This window comes from Fusarium coffeatum (assembly GCF_003316985.1).
Source record: "Fusarium coffeatum strain FIESC_28 chromosome Unknown BRIP53273_contig_102, whole genome shotgun sequence".
NCBI lineage: Eukaryota > Fungi > Ascomycota > Sordariomycetes > Hypocreales > Nectriaceae > Fusarium > Fusarium coffeatum.
The window spans coordinates 1-18753 of record NW_022157896.1 but is presented as its reverse complement, the minus strand read 5'-3'; the positions used below and the strand labels follow the sequence as shown (position 1 = coordinate 18753).

At 49.9% G+C, this 18753-nt stretch overlaps 7 protein-coding genes across 7 annotated transcripts; 5 read left to right on the top strand and 2 right to left on the bottom strand.

Moving 5' to 3' along the window:
- Window positions 1-913: 913 nt before the first annotated feature.
- Window positions 914-4596, bottom strand: FIESC28_04706 (uncharacterized protein; the record flags this gene model as incomplete). Its single annotated transcript, XM_031158853.1, has 4 exons — window positions 914-1938; window positions 1987-2470; window positions 2517-4122; window positions 4175-4596. The coding sequence occupies 4 exons, from the start codon at window positions 4594-4596 to the stop codon at window positions 914-916; spliced, it is 3537 nt and encodes a 1178-aa protein (XP_031017060.1).
- A 1470-nt stretch (window positions 4597-6066) lies between these two features.
- On the top strand, window positions 6067-7943 carry FIESC28_04705 (uncharacterized protein; the record flags this gene model as incomplete). Its single annotated transcript, XM_031158852.1, has 3 exons — window positions 6067-6564; window positions 6620-6959; window positions 7012-7943. 3 exons carry the CDS (start codon window positions 6067-6069, stop codon window positions 7941-7943), a joined length of 1770 nt encoding a protein of 589 aa, XP_031017059.1.
- Window positions 7944-8830: 887 nt separating this feature from the next.
- Window positions 8831-10818, top strand: FIESC28_04704 (uncharacterized protein; the record flags this gene model as incomplete). Its single annotated transcript, XM_031158851.1, has 2 exons — window positions 8831-9638; window positions 9689-10818. The coding sequence occupies 2 exons, from the start codon at window positions 8831-8833 to the stop codon at window positions 10816-10818; spliced, it is 1938 nt and encodes a 645-aa protein (XP_031017058.1).
- A 203-nt stretch (window positions 10819-11021) lies between these two features.
- Window positions 11022-11915, bottom strand: FIESC28_04703 (uncharacterized protein; the record flags this gene model as incomplete). Its single annotated transcript, XM_031158850.1, has 1 exon — window positions 11022-11915. The coding sequence occupies one exon, from the start codon at window positions 11913-11915 to the stop codon at window positions 11022-11024; it is 894 nt and encodes a 297-aa protein (XP_031017057.1).
- Window positions 11916-13017: 1102 nt separating this feature from the next.
- Window positions 13018-13506, top strand: FIESC28_04702 (uncharacterized protein; the record flags this gene model as incomplete). Its single annotated transcript, XM_031158849.1, has 1 exon — window positions 13018-13506. One exon carries the CDS (start codon window positions 13018-13020, stop codon window positions 13504-13506), a length of 489 nt encoding a protein of 162 aa, XP_031017056.1.
- Window positions 13507-13542: 36 nt separating this feature from the next.
- On the top strand, window positions 13543-15054 carry FIESC28_04701 (uncharacterized protein; the record flags this gene model as incomplete). Its single annotated transcript, XM_031158848.1, has 1 exon — window positions 13543-15054. One exon carries the CDS (start codon window positions 13543-13545, stop codon window positions 15052-15054), a length of 1512 nt encoding a protein of 503 aa, XP_031017055.1.
- Window positions 15055-15357: 303 nt separating this feature from the next.
- Window positions 15358-18493, top strand: FIESC28_04700 (uncharacterized protein; the record flags this gene model as incomplete). The annotated part of the gene is made up of 7 exons (XM_031158847.1): window positions 15358-15672; window positions 15722-15802; window positions 15857-16485; window positions 16531-16719; window positions 16768-17424; window positions 17549-18089; window positions 18140-18493. The coding sequence occupies 7 exons, from the start codon at window positions 15358-15360 to the stop codon at window positions 18491-18493; spliced, it is 2766 nt and encodes a 921-aa protein (XP_031017054.1).
- Window positions 18494-18753: the final 260 nt, after the last annotated feature.

Genomic DNA, 18753 nt, shown 5'->3' with positions numbered 1-18753 from the left:
AGACAATACCCTCAGAACAACGTGTTCTGAGTTTTGAACGAACATGCGATGTGCATGAGCTGTTCAAATGAACATTGAGCACAGATCTTCTGACAATCGTGGCGTTGACTTCAAGTCTCCGCCATTGAACTCTCCAAGCTCTCTGTGTTCTCAATTCGTCGCAGATGTCGGATACACTCCTTGCCAAAACTTATCCGATCCTGGTAAAAAAAATGTACATATTGGGCGGAAACAAGATTCAAATAGATGAATGTGGCTGGATTGATGCACTTCTGAAAATAACACAACATTGTTCACTCACGCTGGTCAAACATGACATGCTATCCGTACTCACAGGAAATATCCGCTGTACAGTTTGTGACCCTCCATAAATGATCGAATCACCTCATTCGTCTGGCACAAGCCGTCGCATTCTCGTATTACAAACCTTATGCTTAATTCTTGACGCGCTACCGTGTTCCAACCACTTCTTTTATATCTCGCGTGTCGAGTTTACCCTACACCATCAGAAAAACGCAGCGATTGCCACTGGCGGGCACTAAAAAAAACTCAACGTTCCTCGGCCCGATTCCGTGTCGCCCCTTGGAGGTACGTACCTGGCCCAATCGATAAGATTAGATTAGATTATGTTATCAATTTCATTATCATCTCTTGTTGAAAATGATAAAATGACCGTTTACCATCGTCGCGAAGCAAATCTGCCTATATCGTGTTTTTTAATCTCTTTATCTATCCTCGCCATCAAAGTATGCTCGTATCCCATTCCAGCAACTCAGATTGCCGTGCTGCCAACGGTTGACCGAGAGAACAAGTACGTCATCCTACAGTATCAGAGGGTTGGCTTGATGATCTCAACCTCTGCATAACAAAGCCCTTTCCAAAGATCGATCGCAAACTAACATACTATTGTTTCTCATGGATTGCATGGATTCATCCACCGCGCCACCTTGTCCATAGATATCCTCAACACCAAAACTCTTCCCGATTCACAGCCTATAGCAACTGTACTTCCCGAAACAGCTACTTCCCCATTCCGGCATTCAGGAGGCAGCCAAAGCAAGTCTTGTCCCTCCACAGTGATCCAGGTACCGTCTGTACAGCCTAGGCCTGGGGCTTCTGAGGATGGAGGCGGCGTAAAATGAGGTTGTGAGTCACCTTTCAAGGGAAACACACCACTATGTGTGATAATACCACTCCCATCCGCCGTGAAGGATTGGACACCTGTATAATCGTCAAGCTGAAGGATCTCTTCGCACTCGCCAGTCTCTGAATTCCAGATCCGTATCGTCTCACCACCAGCCGATGCTAGCTTCGTTGAGTCGTTTGAGAACACCACTGAGCCAACCCAGTCGCCATGACCTTCTACTACTGGCTTGCATCTGCCTTCCTCGGTGTCCCAAATGCGTATTGTCTCGTCGTCAGAGCCAGATGCCACCTTCTTAGAGTCATGTGAAAAAGCAACTGCCCTAACACACTTACTATGGCCTTCGAGTACTTGCTCGCATTCACCCGTCTCTGCATCCCAGATCCGTACCGTCTTATCATGGGACCCTGATACCACTTGCTTTGAGTTGTGCGAGAAGACTATTGAGCTGATATAGGAATCATGGCCCTTGAGCTCTTGTTCACACATGCCCTCCTCTACATTCCAGATCCGTATCGTCTTGTCATCAGAAACTGAGGCTGTCCATTTTAAGTCGTGCGAGAATACTTCTGAGATAGTAATACCGTGATGGTCCTCCAGTCCCTGCTCATAATGGCCTGTCTCTGCATTCCAGATCCGTATCGTCTCACCACCAGACGATACTATCTTCTTTGAGTCGTGCGAGAACGCCAGGGCTTTCACATCGCCGTCATATATACTTACCTCCTTTATCTCTTGCTCACACTCGCCAGTCTCTGCATTCCAAATCCGTATCGTGTTTTCAAAAGCCGATGCTACCCGTTTCGAGTCATGTGAGAACACCACTTTCCGACAATACCTACCAGCGCCCTTGAGCTCTTGCTCACACTCGCCAGTCTCTGAATTCCAGATCCGTATTATCTCACCACCAGCTGATGCTAGCTTCTTTGAGTCGTTTGAGAACACTACCGAGCTAACACAATCCAGGCTATGACCACCTAGCCATCGTTCACATTGGCCCGTCTCTGCGTTCCAAATTCCTATAGCTCTATCATTGGACCCTGATGCAATCCACTTCGAGTCGTGCGAGAACGCCACGGAGTTAACGCAATTCTCATGACCCTCGAGAGTCAATAGGCATGCGTCCCGGTCTTGTTCAAGCCTTGACAGAGTAGTTATCCATTGTGGAATATCTCCCTCGAATGTCCTTCTCACAATGCTGTTCGTTGGTGCAAATGCCAGACAAGAATAAACCTGCAGCGGTGCTTCAGCGATCACGGTAAAATTGGCTTGAATGAATCGCAGCACGTCAGATACAAAGATCGACAGGCTCGAACCTTTGCGATCCTAACCTTTGTTAATAAGGCTGAAGCTCAAAGACGGTAAGACAAACCTCGAGAGATCCTGCCAGTAATCTAAGTGAATCGAGACACTCCTTTACTCGCCCCAGTAAACTCATTATTTCCAACCAGTTCAGGAAGTGCTTCCTTAAAAAGCCATAAGTTTGCTCGCCATCGCTGAGCTTAGGGTCCCCTTCGGTCAAATGATACACCCAGTGCATGCAGGCATATTGCAGTTGCGAAGGTATGCTCTCCTCCAATCGCCCACGACTCAACTCGTATCGATGCGCGCCTGGGAAAGATAGACTACACATGTTCCTACGCAGACCACCACTCATGACGCGCAAGCAGTGTTTCGCTAGGCTTTGGTGAGTCTGTCTCTCATCTACCTGGAACTCTGCCAACTCGCTATCCTCCAGGCCTACTAGATACTCCCGAAACGACAAATGGAGCAGTCGCACTGGTGCGTCGAGAGTAACGGGGACATCTAGGACTGAATGCAACGCACTTAGTCTAGTCGTAACTTTGCTGATGTCGATATCGAGAAGTAGTGCAAGAGCACGCATCGACAATGGGTTAGCCAGCGTGACGATGGCCCCGACGATAAGACGGAAACTCTCAACAATGTTCAATCTCTCCCTTCCTGATCGATCAACAACCTGTTGTTTCAGGACTGGCGAATATGCCATGTCAAGCCTCGAGCCTTGGCCAGCACTTGCAACTTTGAGCACGTTCTGCAAAAGCTCATCAGGGCTACCGAGATATCGATCATTAATGAATCGGCAAAGAGTTGCAGCAAAAATGAAGAGAGGCACCGCGGCCGCTGTGAGCTTCTCGAGGTTGGCTTCCCCAGGCCAGTCCGCTGGCAGTCTCAGCTCTTGTACAGCGTCTCCATTAAAGCTGTTGCGGATGTTCGCGAACTCCTGATGAAGAAATATAGATATGTCGTGCTTAATGATCAGCGCCGGGATTTTATGCAGTACCAGCTCTTGATGGGCGTTGCCGATGGACGAGAAACCAAGACGTACGGGAAGCTCGGGTCTGCTTGTAACGAGGACTCGAACGCACAAAGGACCTGCAAAGCGCAAGTTTGAGAAAAGCTGGAGCAAGAGCTTGATGTCAGCATCCTTTTCGCACTCATCCAGTGCATCAACGACGATAACAACCGACAGTCGAGATGTCGTCGCCGTTGCCGTCGCTTTTGACAGCGGCTCTTGAACAAGCTTCTCAAACTGTTCTCGAACAGACTTGTCAGCAATTGTTGGATCAGCGTCGACAGCACTCTTGATAAAAGGCGCCACGGCTGGCGTGCTCCAGGCCAGCTGACGGGCCACAGTGGGCACGAACTTGGTCAGGTTCCCTTGATCAACAGCTCCTCTCTTGAAGAAGAAGCTTGCACCGAGATCACCCTGCCTGGAACGCGACCAAGCTACGGTCCGCGAGATGGTCGATTTTCCCGTGCCAGCTTTGCCATTCAACCAGAATATTATCTTTGAGTTGGGATTGTCTATCCATCTGTCGATACCCTGGAGAAGGTTATGGCGCGTACCAGGCAAGCATGTCGAATTGTGTTCTTCAGCCTTGGAGTCGAAGGAGGCACCATGCGCGAGCGGTAATTGATGGATGGTTGTTCGATCATCAATGTTTTGAAGGATGACACTAGAACCGACCCTGTTAGTTCGGCGATTGTTCCCCAAACTAGTTTACTTACGTTTGATCAATATTCAACGCTAGAGAAATATTCTCTCTGCAACGCGCGAAATCTTGGATGATGTCGTCGACGTCCTTGCGCTTGAAGGGCCATTTGAGCGCACGCGCACCAAACTTACTCATTACCTTTCGGTGAGTTGGAGTTTGAAGCTGCTGCCCGAGCTTTTCCAATCTTGAAAGGCTGTCCTCGATCGTAGATCTCAACTGCCGCGAAGCGCCTAGCTCTTGGCCACGGGGTCCTTCAACGAGAGCCTGGAGCTTCTTCGTGGTGTCTTGGAAAGCGGCAACTTCTGCACTAAGCCTTTCAACATCGTCCTTGGCGTTCTTTACCTCTCGCGAATATTGAAGACATAGCGAAAACACCTTGGCCGAAAGGTCGACCACAGCGATAACACTCGACGCAACGCCGAGCCCTTCAGCCATCGGAACCGATCACAGGCTGTGATTCGCAACGTTTATTCCCAGGTTGTGGACAGCAGCATTATGGCCTGACCATCTTGCGGGGTCAACGAAGGTCTGTGATTTCGAATGTGCATGATACACGTGACTCATGCCAATCAGAACTGCTGTGAGGTCTCATTGTAAGCGTTCACATGAGCCGGGCGTAAGCTCTAAGTCTTTGTCGCGAGTGAGAGGCATCACGTTGATTATCATCTTGCGATTTCGGTGGGGAAAGCTAGGATGGGTGAAACCATAGCATTTCTACTCCGTAGCGTTAGCATTATCGCGTTTGATAGGGGTACGTGCTTACCCAATGGTAACTAGGGTCATCAAAGATACGCGTCTGTCCACTTACGATATGGCCTTTAGCTCCGAACTTTGACTGTGACGTCCAAAATGAACCCAAGTGTTGAAGGTGCTGTTGCGTCGAGTAGACTTCTGTAATCATCCTCTCATCTCTCACTCAAATGACAGAACGGTAGTGCGGAATTGATCAGTGGAGTGGTTGAGAATAACCAATCACAATGCTGTGTTTGATGACAGATAGAATTTTGACAAAACTCCTCCTGGCGTTGGGATGGGTTTCGTTGGGGTGGTCGAAGTAAAGTCTAACAGAACAGAAAATGGTATCACTCATTGCGTTATCTCACAAGAGGACAGAGCATATATATTTACTGTTTTATCATTATTCAATTGGATCTCGCCCAGTTCCGGGGATTTTCGTGTAACACGGCGAATATTCGCAAACGCGGCTATCCGGTTCCTTCGGGCATTTGTTGCGCATCGCTAGTCACAAGATTGTCTTGCCAGAGCTTCGCCCTCCTGACGACTGTAGCTGTGCTTCAAGTAATGATCCCAATTATATTTCATCGTACAGAAACAATACAACGTTGGCTTCTTTTCGTCGTGTAGCTGCACACCTAATTGTTGGTTCACTACCCTACACCATCACCAGAATTCGTCAATTGCGTAACCGCTCCACAACTACTACCAAACTGCTCTCTCCACGGCCCGATTCTGGCCGCTTTCGGCTCTCAGGTACGTACTCTACCTACTCAAAACCAATCTGATTAGATTAGATTGATCAATCCCATCATCATCGCCTGCTGGTCACTTAATGCATCGCCCTAGATAATCTTACTGACGTACACAGTGGAACCGACCGTGCCGTTTTACCGTGAGCTGAACCTCAAGATGCGGTTCCAATTGGTACTCATCACTAACAGATTCCACAATTTGATGCCGGTCCTGCCGAGATGGATTCAGAGACCCATTATTGATCGGAACCAACAGGCAAAGATGATCTTATCTGATGCGCTTTTTTGTGATGAGGTTCCACCGACGTCGGAAATGGATGGGCTTTATGAGGGCGAGTGTTCCCAGTCGATGTAACGCGAGCTGTCACTCATTCTTGGCTTCTCGATACACCAAGCTCCAATCGCTTTGTTCAATATGGGTGTCTTGAGCAGATTTCGTCCGCGTGTGAGCGAGAGCTCAGATGTCGACGCGACGGAAATGAGGACTACCAACCACGAAAAGAACGGACAAGCACCAGAAGATGGAATTGGTCCTGATGCGAATGATGCCGTTCCAGCTGAAGATGTTACCGAAGGTGTCAAGAACATGGAGGCGATCACACTCGTGTGGACCAAAAAGTCTCTCATCACCTTGTTCATCTGCATCTGGTTCGTCTATCTTCTCAACGCGTTCCAAAGCTCGACTGTTGGAAGCTTGGTACCTTACGTTACAAGTTCATGGGGCGCGCACTCGCTTCTTAACGTGATTGACGTCGTCGCGAGTTCGATGACTGCGGCGGTGTTCATCCCTTTGGCGAAGCTGCTTGATCTTTGGGGTAGAGCTGAGGGGTATCTTCTTATGGTCGCGTTCGCGGAGTTGGGTCTTATTCTCATGGCGACGAGTACAAACCTGTCCATCTACTGTGCCGCCAATGTACGTTCCAGCAATACTCTACACCAGTTACTTGAGTATACTAACGAGATGATAGGTCTTCTACCAAGTCGGCTTCACGGGCCTGATCTACAGTATAGACGTCGTGACCGCCGACGCAACCAACCTCAAGAATCGAGCCCTCGCCTATGCGTTCACATCATCGCCATACATGATCTCTGCGTTCGCCGGGTCATATGCCTCGCAGGAGATGCTGGTCAATATTGGGTGGCCCTGGGGTTTTGGTACCTTCGCTTTCTTGACGCCAGTCATTTGCGCTCCTTTGTATATCCTGTTGAAGGTCAACTTGCACAAAGCCAAGAAGAATATTCTGCCCAAGGAGGCTAGCGGTCGGACGTTGAAAGAAAGTGTTTGGCATTATCTCATTGAGTTTGACGGTATGTACCTCATTTCCCTGCAGACATTCCATAGCTGACGTTGAGCTCTTAGTTCTCGGCGTCTTCCTATTTGCAGTCGGTCTGGTCGTCTTCCTCCTCCCATTCAACATCGCCGCCACAGCGCCCAACGGCTGGGCAACAGGGTACATCATCGCTATGATCGTAGTTGGCTTCGTCCTGCTCGTCGCCTTCGCCATCAACGAAGTTTACTTAGCGCCCGTTCCTTTTCTCAAATTCCACTTCTTGACCGATCGAACGCTGGTAGGCGCGTGTCTTCTCGATTTGACCTATCAGATCTCGTATTACTGCTGGAACAACTATTTCACGTCTTTCCTGCAAGTGGTTAATTATCTGTCCGTTTCAGAAGCGGGATATGTGAACAATACCTTCAGTGTTGTATCTGGATTCTTGTTGTTTCTCGTCGGTTGGGGGGTCAGGAAGACGGGGTACTTCAAGTGGTTGCTCTGGATGGGCGTGCCACTTTACATTCTTGCCCAAGGACTAATGATCTACTTTCGAAGCCCGACTGGATACGTTGGGTATCTAGTCATGACGCAAATCTTCATCTCAGTCGGCGGAAGTGTCTTCACCATCTGTATGCAGCTGGCGGTCCTCGCCGCTGTGGACCATCAGCATGTTGCCGCCGCTTTGGCAATGCTGAGTGTGACAGGCACAGCGGGTGGAAGCATCGGGTATACTATTTCGGGAGCAATCTGGACGAATACGTTCGAAAAGGCATTGCGGCAATATCTGCCCTCCAGCGCGCTCGACAACCTGGAGGCTATCTACGGCGACCTCGATACGCAGTTGAGTTATGCGAGGGGCACACCCGAGCGTATTGGAATCCAGAAGGCGTATGGATATGCTCAAACTCGGATGTTGGCTGCTGGAACGGCGATCATGGCTTTGTCGTTTTTTTGGGTTGCGCTGATCAGGAACTTGAAGGTGTCGGAGATGAGACAAACGAAGGGTAACGTCTTTTAGAGAGTTACTTTGGAGTGCTGGATCTCTATCGGATTATTGTTTGGATGGATCGATAGATCGACAGGGAGGTAGGAAGGTTGAACATTGAAAAGGAGGAAGATAGGTCGAGTAAGAATTGATTTCGTTGAATGTGCTCCGTATGACGTTTCCGAATTCCTGGAAAGCTGAGCCGAAAGCTTGAGTACCTGCAGACCCATCGGCCGTTAGAGACAAGGGGAACGCGGACGCTAAAGTCAACGGCCAGTAGTTGCGAAAGGCCGCTTTGCGTTATCCTCCCTTGGCACAGCTAAGACATCTGACCCAGCCACAACAATAGTCTACCAGCAGCAGCGGCCGGCTTGCAGAAGAATGTTACGAGCCCCTTGCTCTGTAATAAGGTGAGACCTTTTGGAGTTGATTGGACAACACATATTCAAGGATAAGCTATGGCTGGCTGACAGGAAGTGGTAGGCAAGGGACTGGCGGACCGAGCAACGCTTGATGCGACCAAGGAATGAGACTGTCAGAAGTGAAGAGTACTTTTCCACTGTCGCATAAGCCCCCTAGCCGATAACATGCGTCAAAACTTCTGTGCACGCTCAAGACTGTACAGTACCAGCGCTTCGAAAGAACGCCTCGATGTTCTGTGAACAAGCTCTCCCCGAATTAGCCAAAAGTATTCCGCACCAAAGACAAACCTCCAAACCTCCTCGAGAACGTCCCGGGAATGAACTGTCTCAGAATTTGGAAATGCTGTCAACACAACTGCAAGCTTATACAACCGCCACCAACACTTTGCATATCTACATCCGAACTCCTCGCATTCGCCCTGTTTCTTATCTCGCGCAGCCTCCCCGTCACAATGAGATTCTCAACCACGAACAATCCCCTTCTTCTCATACTACGAAATGAGGTCGCACGTCGCAGCCTTCGCGCTGCTTGGCAGCGTTTCCGCCTCCCCGGCTGATGTCTCCGATTACAAGGCCGCCCTTGGGACAGCGACGTACTGCATCACTTACGAGTCGACTTATCTTGCACCCATTTCTATCGGAGCGAACTCGTCTGAAGCTGACGTTTCTGCGACAGAGGAGCCGGGCTTCCCGCCCTCTGACTCTGCGAGTCTTCCTCTGTTTGAGTCGACGCAGGAGGCGCTCACCACAGGTGAGACTGTGAACACGGAAGATCCTGCTGTGAACACGGAAGAGCCTACTGCAGTTACAGACACGCCTCCTGTGGACACAGATCAACCTACCCTCACCACCGTCTCTCCCGAAGACACGGAAGAGCCCTCACTCCCAACCGCAAGTACGGCAACCCAGCCCGTGTTCGAGCCAACCGGACAGCGCGTTATTTTCCAAGTCACACCTGCAGGCGAGCTCACCAAGCGTGATATCGGAGGCTTCGTGGGCGATGGCAACCCTGACGTCTGCACGTTCGCTAGTGTCTACACGCTTGGACAAGGTCAGCTCTTCGTTGGGGATGTCCCGTTTTCTTACTCGGGAGAGGAGTTCCAATCGTTGGACTCCGCATCAACACCTGGCGAAGGCGCCATATCGAGAACCTTTAGCAATGACGGAGGAATACTCAGCTTCGCCAACCGTGGCCTTCCTGGTGGTAGGGCTTCGTTCTGTCAGGATCCTTTAGATGGCCAGGTGTATATCACATACAGATCGAGACCATCTGGCTGCGTCTTTGTCACGCTCAGTGTCTATGGAGGTGAGTACCGCTCCTCTTGTCGTCTTGCTCATCGCTAATATCCTTCGCAGTTGAACGATGCATCAATGGCAAGATCGATGGCCTCGATGACCCGACGACTACTGGCCTGACCCAATCCCAAGATGCCCAAACGACAGGCTCCCCCGTTACCGCGATCGACCCTGGCCAAAGCACCGATATTGACGTCCCAGAGGAAAGCGAGACAAATCTTACTGCAACTACCGAGATCGATGTCCCTGGGGAGACTGGAACTGAATCTCTTCAGACCACACAGGATAATGTCCCAGAGCAATCCGAAACCGACTCTCCTCAAACAACAAAGGATGATGTCCCTGAGCAAACTGAGACCGATCTGCCCGAAAACACAGATACTCCCCCCGATGTCAAGACAACGACTGGTGGGATTGTGCTCCCTACTTGGTCTACTTTCCGTACCTGGAATTGGGCCAATACGTCATTTACTGCACCTCCGAATGCCGAAACCACAAGACTGGCTGCTTCAGCCGATGTCCTCTCTTCTACCGATATAGAGGATGAAGACACAACTACAGTTGAAGACCTGGACACTTCTACCACGCTGGAACCCACGACAGGTGATCCTACTTCGACCACCGGCGAGACTACTACTACAATGGAAGCAGCAATCGAGACTTTCTTCAGTCTCACACAGAATGGCGATTTTCGTAACGGCCTTGACATGTGGGCCCCTCAAGGCATCACCAGTGAGCTCAATGAAGGGTGTTATAAGGCTGACGGAAGTCTTGACGACAGCTGCGCCACTCTGGGCTCGGCTGATGGGGGAGCTCGTATCAAGAGAGGGGCGGATAGCTTTTCGGAGATCGCACAACTTATCACTGGCCTTGAATTCGAGCTCTCTACCTATGTCTTACAGTTCTACTATTATGTCCAAACCGTAAGTGGAAGCGGCTGCACATTGCAAGGCAAGGGTGGTGAACAAGACTTCGCCACCAAACCCCTCGTATCATCAGATGTCGGTTCGTGGAAATTGGCTCGAGGCTCTGTCATTGCCGATGTTGAGCGGGCTTCGGTGAAAATATCGTTGACTTGCACATCTGGCAGTCAGGCAAATGTCAAGGTTGACTCAGTATTCGTTTCCAATGAGGTTACAGAAGATAACATTGATGAGTACAAATTGAGCTTTGAAAATGAGGAAGCATGAGGGAGTCGATTTACATTACGTGGCCAGGAGGGCATATGGGACAGCACTTGTTCCTGGTGCTATAATACGATCAATGGTTTCTTTTTACCTACGGACACGTCTCACTTTCATTCATTTATGAATATCCTTACTGTCTAATACTTTCGCTGTTTTAATTGAGATCAATTTTACACTACACCGGACATTTACTGCATCGTGGTCCGTCACTCCACGTACTCTCCTGTAGTTATCTCGAGTATCTCAAATTCCTTCTCGTCATAATCGTCCGCAAGCTCGTGCATTCCAGCTCCTTTTGCAAACTTTGCACACCAGCCATATGTAACGCCCAACTGCTCAACCAGTCCTTCTTCTTGAAGCAACGCGGCGTTCTCCTCAGCAAGCTTCAAAGCTTCCAAATCTGTTTTGGGAATTTCGGCAAATCTGGGCTTTTCCAAGTCGTGCTTGGTGTCCCGATAGATATCCAGTATACCTCTGATCTGACCAATTCTTCGTCTTCTCTCATCGTGTTTCGCAGCCTCAGGTCCTTCGCACGCTGAACAATCGCAGGTAAATCCCCAATTCGATAGCTCTTTCATCCTTGCTTGGTATGAACATGCGACTTCGATGTATGAGTTGGTAATCTCTTCGCCCGCGGCAATATCTCTCACAGCGTAGACTTCCATCATTCCCGACGGCTCATCGTATACCCAACAGATATTTGGTGTGCATGAGTGGTTCATACGACAGAACTCGGTAAACAAGCCACATTCTAGACCTCCGGCCGTGATACTCGCAGCGTTGGTGTAAAACTTAGCCAGGACAAGACAGCAATCAAGGTCCGTGCCGGGACATAGTTGATCCTTCAAGAAAGAAAACTCTCGGAATTTCTTCGGATTGTGATACAAGCCCATAAGCCTGTGTTGATCAACAGGAGGTAACCGGGATACTTGATCGATAACGCATCTGTACTCCGTTTTTGCTTTTGCTTCGGACTGTGAAACAGTCAGAACCGGCTTTTCGCGAATGATGAGCGTGCCGGGTTTGATAAGTTCAGTAGCGAAGAGACCATGCCCGTAAGGAGTCTGCTTCATGAGATATAAGCATTTTGGCTCTTGCATTGTCACCGAGCAGTTATGCTTTTCGACGGATCCATGATGGGACTGTAGAATGTCCAAAGCGCATATTGAATTTGGCGGTTGGCATTATGCAGGGTTTGACGCTTGACCCACCCTGATTCACAGCGATCGAATAGGAGAGCTCAGATAAGGTCGATAAGGGTGACGCGTTTTCTTCTTAAATCCCCTGTCTGCGGGTGACAATAAAACACGAGACAATTTGAGGTATTACACCACTACAAGCAAGTGGGGCCAGATCTTGCTCTTTTCTTTCTATCATGAATTGATAATCACTGATGCGAAGATAGAGGTCTCAGGTCTACTGATGGTTGGCTGTACAAGACTGAGGCCACGTGATGTGTCCCCAGGTCGCTCGGGAGACAAATGCACAGCCCAAGAGCAAGGTACTTGTCCTTTGGTATGATCACGACAACATTTACTGCACCTGGATTACGATATTCGCAACGAAATCATGGTAACTTCGTGCGAGGAGTTTCGAAGACCAAAATGCGGGGACCCAAAATGCAAGGGATGCAAGAACAGAGCCAAATCATCAGGCAGGGACCGCATAAACCCAGAAGAATACGATGAGGCCACCAAGGAGTTGGTGAATTGTTCGAGGCTAATCATGAAGGGGACTCTCACGTACCCAGAACGGGCAGATTCCTACGATCATTTCAACCAAGAGATAACAAAGTTGTGGCACAAAGATTTACCCGAATTCCCATCACCAGACAAGCTCAGCAAGGAAGCACAGGCGTACTCTAAATCTATTTTCACCAACTATTATACTCTGAAAAAGATATTGAACCGTCACGAGGAGACCATCCAGAAACGACGGATGAAGAAATCACGCCACCAACGACTACAGATTCTTCTCAAAGCATGCCAGACATGCCTCCCACACATCGACCAGACTACAAAGCCTTCGACTCGGAACACCAGGACACGAGAAGCTCAAAATACGGTTCCAAATTCAAAGATTGGTACATGTGGCCTTATATCAACCAAGAGGATCTGTCGCAGCCGAAATTGTTGCTGTTGTTCCTGAATTCCCGTGGTCGAAACCTCCCTCCCAACATTCGCCGCGACGGACTGTGACGCGATGCATGTTGGTCGAGTCACCGAGGGCTTGAACCCTTCTTGGCTCAATGGATATACCATGATGATGACAGGCACCGAAAAGGCGAGTCAATATGGCTACCCCTTGCCTTGGAAGGACGATGAGGTTATCGACCTAATCAAGCTTTCGATTTTCGAGGGCTTTCAATTCTTTCCTGGCGAGGGACTTTTAGTTCTCAAAGCACAAGCGCGCGTTATGGAATTCCTCGTTGACTGCTCTCGCCAAATCCTTCATGAGATCCCAGCAGACAAAATGATCAGCGCGGCGTATCCCATTCAGCCGAAACCAATCTTGAAGACTGACATTGATGAGTCGGGCCACTTATCAATGGCCGCGATGGCGCTTGAGGCCCCATACACAGTCCCCTCAGAACTCGACTTTGACCGCATCGCTTCCCTTCTCGAGGCTCAGACGTCAGCAATGGAAGATCATATCTGGGCTATGCGAGAAGATCCCGCCTATTTCTCCTAGGCGCTGCTGGAGAAGAAGGATCATTCCATGGAGGACATGCTCGACACCAACGGGAAGCAGCACCCTCTTGTACACAAGCTACATGAACACAAACTCTGGGCCACATTGGTAACCCGAATCTGCGCTGAGGATTATTCGAAGCTGGAGACCATGCATATACTGCAACGACAAGCACGTCATCTCAGTCGCCTTGAAAAGAAATACAGAGACCAATTCAACCCTAATACCCAGCTACCCGATGCATTTCGAGATGCACTCTACCGCTTCCGATATTTTCTGCGGATGGCGACAAAGGACCCCCTGAAAACACTCAAGGTGGAATACGAAGCTTCTCCCCCACTGAGATTCCATTACGTCCGACAACCCCCAGGCACATCCTGTTGTGGAGGAGACACCTGCAAGATCATTCCAGCTCAGATAATTATCCCCGCTCAGCAGAACCTGTTCTCTCTCATGGACCTGATCCACGAGGACGCAGAGAAGTGGACAAGGCAGTCTATTTTGATTGATGAGCTCGAGCGTCTTTTGAGGAGCGAGCCTGACGCGGACAGACTCATTTCCAACTTTGTCATGGGCAAGATAGGATACCTGTCTATTCTTTCGCATTGCATGAAGCAGTTGGAGCTGTTCCAGCCCTGGGCCCGACAATACTCGTACCAGAAACTCTTTGGCTACGAAGGCACGCATGATTTTGAGGAGGCGTATGAGGCGGCGACGGCGGAAAGGGACCTGATGGTAAGAGTACTCACAGGAGGCGGCATGCCTTTGGATAACCTAAGTCGGCTCGCTGATCCCTCTGGTGGAAAATTCGCATACCTATATGGCAAGCATCGAAACAAAGACACAGTCAATGCTTTGCGACAAGCTGAGGCGAACCTGGATGCTGTCTGGGCCGAGCTCGACAGTTTGATGAAGAAAAACGTGCCCTGGTTCGAGAACCTGGCCCTCTACGCGCTTCTCTCTCAACCTCGCAGTCTGCGGAGAACACCAGAGTGGGTAGAGCCCGATCAGAGTAAAGAGAAGAAACAGCCCGGTACTGAAAACGATCTCTGGTCTCTTAATCGTCCGTTATCAAATCTGTTTCTCGGTGAGTCTGAGCAGCTAGGTCAAAAGATTGAGACCGTCCCTTTAAAGAAGACCAAGGCGAAGACGAAGGGCGAACCAACTAAGGTACAAATTGTCGAAGTGCCTGCTGCTGAAGTTCCAGAAACCGAGCAGGTTGACCACCAACCAACTTTCGAGGTCGACGCACGAGCTCTGAAGGTCTTCCGTATGTTGTTCTTCAACCCTGAAGTAACAAGCTCTCCTGGAACTGTTTCCTGGAACGGCTTTCTTCACGCGATGGCCTCAACTGGTTTCCAGATGGAGAAGCTGTATGGCTCGGTGTGGCAGTTCCAACCCACTGGATTGGATGTTGAACGGGGTATTCACTTCCATGAGCCGCATCCAAAAGGCAACATTGCTTTCGAAATTGCACGACGACATGGACGAAGATTGGCGAGAACTTATGGATGGAATGGTGGGATGTTTGTTTTGAAGGGTAAATAAAGTGCTGTGATTATCGGATGTCTGGAAGAAATGGCTTGGACACTTTGTACGGGTAATGACTGGAGAATTGATTGTGTATTTCTGACTGCCCTGTCGTCTGAGAGCTGGACATGAGTCACGTGCCCTCAATAGTGTTAATTGGTGAAGGTGGTCTCGGCTGCCGGCATTGAAATGCGGGGGCTGGATAATTGGCATCCGTTCACCCATAGCCCATGTTCTACCACCTGTAGAGGAAAGACCTGCCAACTGCATGCTCCTCCTCGGCACTTGAAACATCACCGCCAAGTTATTGTTCAACCCAACATGGATAGACCTTTACCCACATTCACACAATTTGAAGTGCTGTATTCAACGCAGTCATTCCTTACTCTCAAAGGCCTTGGTGGCCTTCCGGAACAAGATGTCGACTTTCTCGAATACAACCGGTGTTTTCATCTACCCTCGCGTACGGTGCAGGAAGATTTCATCTACCAGTATTTTCTATACCTGCATCCTTACTACCCGCTCATCAACGAGAGGGACTTTTGGGATATGTATATGAGCCGAGATGCCGAGGGTAGAGAAAAGCCGACAATGTCACTACTCGTCTTCCAAGCCATGCTATTCGCGGCGTCCTCGGTACGAACACATCCATTTCTTTTATGTTGACCCACTAACGAACAGGCAGTTTGTTTCACCAGCTGTTCTGAAGAATGCTGGGTACACCAATGTCAAAGTGGCGAGGAACATTTTCTATCGTCGAGCAAAGGTATGTTCGACCCAACAAACCGTTAGACGAGAAATACTAATCTTCTTTCCACAGTTGCTGTTCGATCTCGGCGTAGAGACGGATGCCTATACCAAGGCTCAAGCGGCTTTACTCTTGACCTTCCAGTTCTCCGCTGTTGAACCGCACGCCGGAAGTACTTGGCTTGCCATCGGCATACAGAACGCCATTGTAGCGCAAGCCCACAACTTCCAAGCTCCCGGTGCCAGCGTGAGACGTAAGAACGGCAACAAACGGCTATGGTGGTCGCTGTTCTGGAGAGACAGGGTACTCACCTTGGGACTGCGAAAGCCCCTGCAGATAACCCCATCTAGCTTCAATGTCAACATCGATCCCATGACTATTGACGACCTTGCAGATGAGATCAGTCATTCGGCGGTCTATGACTCCAGAACCAAGCGGCAACTAGCGAGTATTCTCAACTTGCAGTGCCGTCTCGCCACGATTCTCACAGACCCGCTCGTCGTCTGTTATGGACCCAGCGCCTTCGATCTCACGTATTCTTTGGATAACTTCGACGAAACAGTCATCCGAATCGCGGCGGGGAAGGAGATCCTCGAGCGCTGGAAGACTGAGGTAGACGAAACCCTGGGCGATTCTCTTACCAAGACGGAAGCACACCGCTCGACGAGATTAATATCCAGCGTGGTGCACATATACGCCTAGTAAGTAACAGCGCCTTTACCAGAGGGCCCGACTAACTCGTATAGTGCTGCTCAGATTGCTTTGGGCAACCACGAGGCGATGATGATCGAACAGCGACAGAAGGGAATTTCAGTCCTTGATGATGCTGTCTTGAAGGACATCGGCAAGAACATCAATTATGCGACAGCCGAGACGACGAAGTTGGTCAGATATATCGTTCAAGAGGGCATGACACAGCATCTTCCCATCTCAGCGTAAGTACCACGACCGCCTCGAACTGACAGCCGCTGATCAAGGCGCAGGATCGCGTACATCGCCTTCCCTCTTATGCTCAGCTCTCTCGACGAGAGGATATCCCCTAATGATCTCGGCAGCAATGAGGATCAAATCTTGACAAGGTATCATGCTCAAGCGATGCACCTTTGCAGTCAGCGTTTCGAAGGAGCGGTGGATATTAGTCGGATGGTCACCCAGATAGTCCAGTCGACACCCATACAGCTCCCACTCCGCCCGCGACCATCTGCCAAGACAGAGTCGGTATCGTCAGATAACCCAGTGGGATACTGGGACGACCTGTTTGTCACACGTAATTACATGAAGCTCCGGCTCTCTCTCGACTACGCCCTCATTACCGGTAGACCCCCAACGGATATCGATCTTCCCTCAAGTCTTCTTCAAGGCACAAGAATGAAGCGCCTATCCGCTGGGCCGGTACACAGTCTATCCGCCATTACGCTACCCCAATCGCGCAAGCGGCGGGCTTCCGAAAGTGTCGCCGGCCTTCCACGAGTTGTGGAGCTCGATGAACAGGTCGACGAAGGGACGATGGATGATATAACGGTTCGCGATCAGCAGCCGCTTTTCGGAAAAGAGACCAATACGCTCTCGCGACCTTTTTTCGAGTATGACACCATCTGGGCAGCTAGCCTGTTCGAGGAGGTGACGGACCAACTTTGGGCGTAAGAACCCTGGTTGATGCATATCCTGTCTACATCATGCAGCGCTCTTAGCTTCGTGGTATCATTGACCCGAGGCATCCTTGCAACGACCCCGCAAGGAAGATCTTGCTTGATTCGAGAACAGGACCTCCGAGCTTCCACTTTCGGACAGTCAATTGCGTCTTGAGGCTTACAATGGCTTCGCATATATATATGGACTGGAGCGAACAAGAGCCAGTATCTCCAGACCACCCGAGTCAAAATCTCCGTCCAACTATCGACCATCCCAGTTCAAGATGAAGTTCTCCATCTCAGCTCTCTTCCTTACCGCCTGTGGCCTCGTCCACTCAGCCCCTACAGCGAAAGCCGCCAAACCACCCAAATTCTTCCTAATCGGAGACTCGACTGTCGCTGTCGATGGAGGTTGGGGTGATGGTCTCCTCTCATACCTCAAGTCCCCTGCTCAGGGCGACAACAGGGGCGTTAGCGGTTCCACCACCGTGTCCTGGAAGTCAAGCGGTCGCTGGGATGCTCTTCTCAAAGACGTCGGCGCCGCGAAAAACGACTTTGAGCCAGTCGTGACTATCCAATTCGGCCACAATGATCAAAAGGTCATGCAACTGGATGAGTTCCGCACCAACCTGGTCAGCATCGGAAATGACATTAGGAACGCTGGCGGCACACCAGTAAGTCAATTGCTTCATACTCCCTTCGACCCGATCTGACTCTCATATAGATCTTCATCACCTCCTTGACCCGACGAACCTTTTCAGGCGGCGAAGCCGTCCAGAACCTCAAAGACTGGGCCGCCGAGACGATCTCCGCCGCCGCAGATGTCGGAGCCCAGTATCTCGAGCTGAACAAAGCAAGTACAGATTACGTCAACGCGATCGGATCCCAGAATGCCGACTTCTACAACTGGGGCCCTGGTGATAGGACTCATCTTAACCCACCTGGCGAGATCGTGTTCGGGCGAATGGTGGTTGACTTGCTCTTGGAAAAGCGTGGGGACTTCAGTTCTTACTTCGACTCCAATGAGGCGCTCAGTGAAAAGATCAAGAATGGGGAGTTTGCGACGGGGGATGAATAATGTAAGTTACGGACAAAAAGTCTCTACAAACTGATGCTGACTCCGTAAACCCAGCCACGACCAACATTCCTGGGCACAGGGCTTCCTTCTTTGACTTTCCTTCTTGCTCGGCCTCTCCTTACAATACCTCATCTTGCTAGGTCTCTTCTTCGTCGATCTTCAACTTCTTTATCCTCCACCAGATATGGTTTCTGAAGATATTTACGCTTTGGATACGGGTTCCATCAATAAATAAACTCCAGCACTATGACTCCAATGCT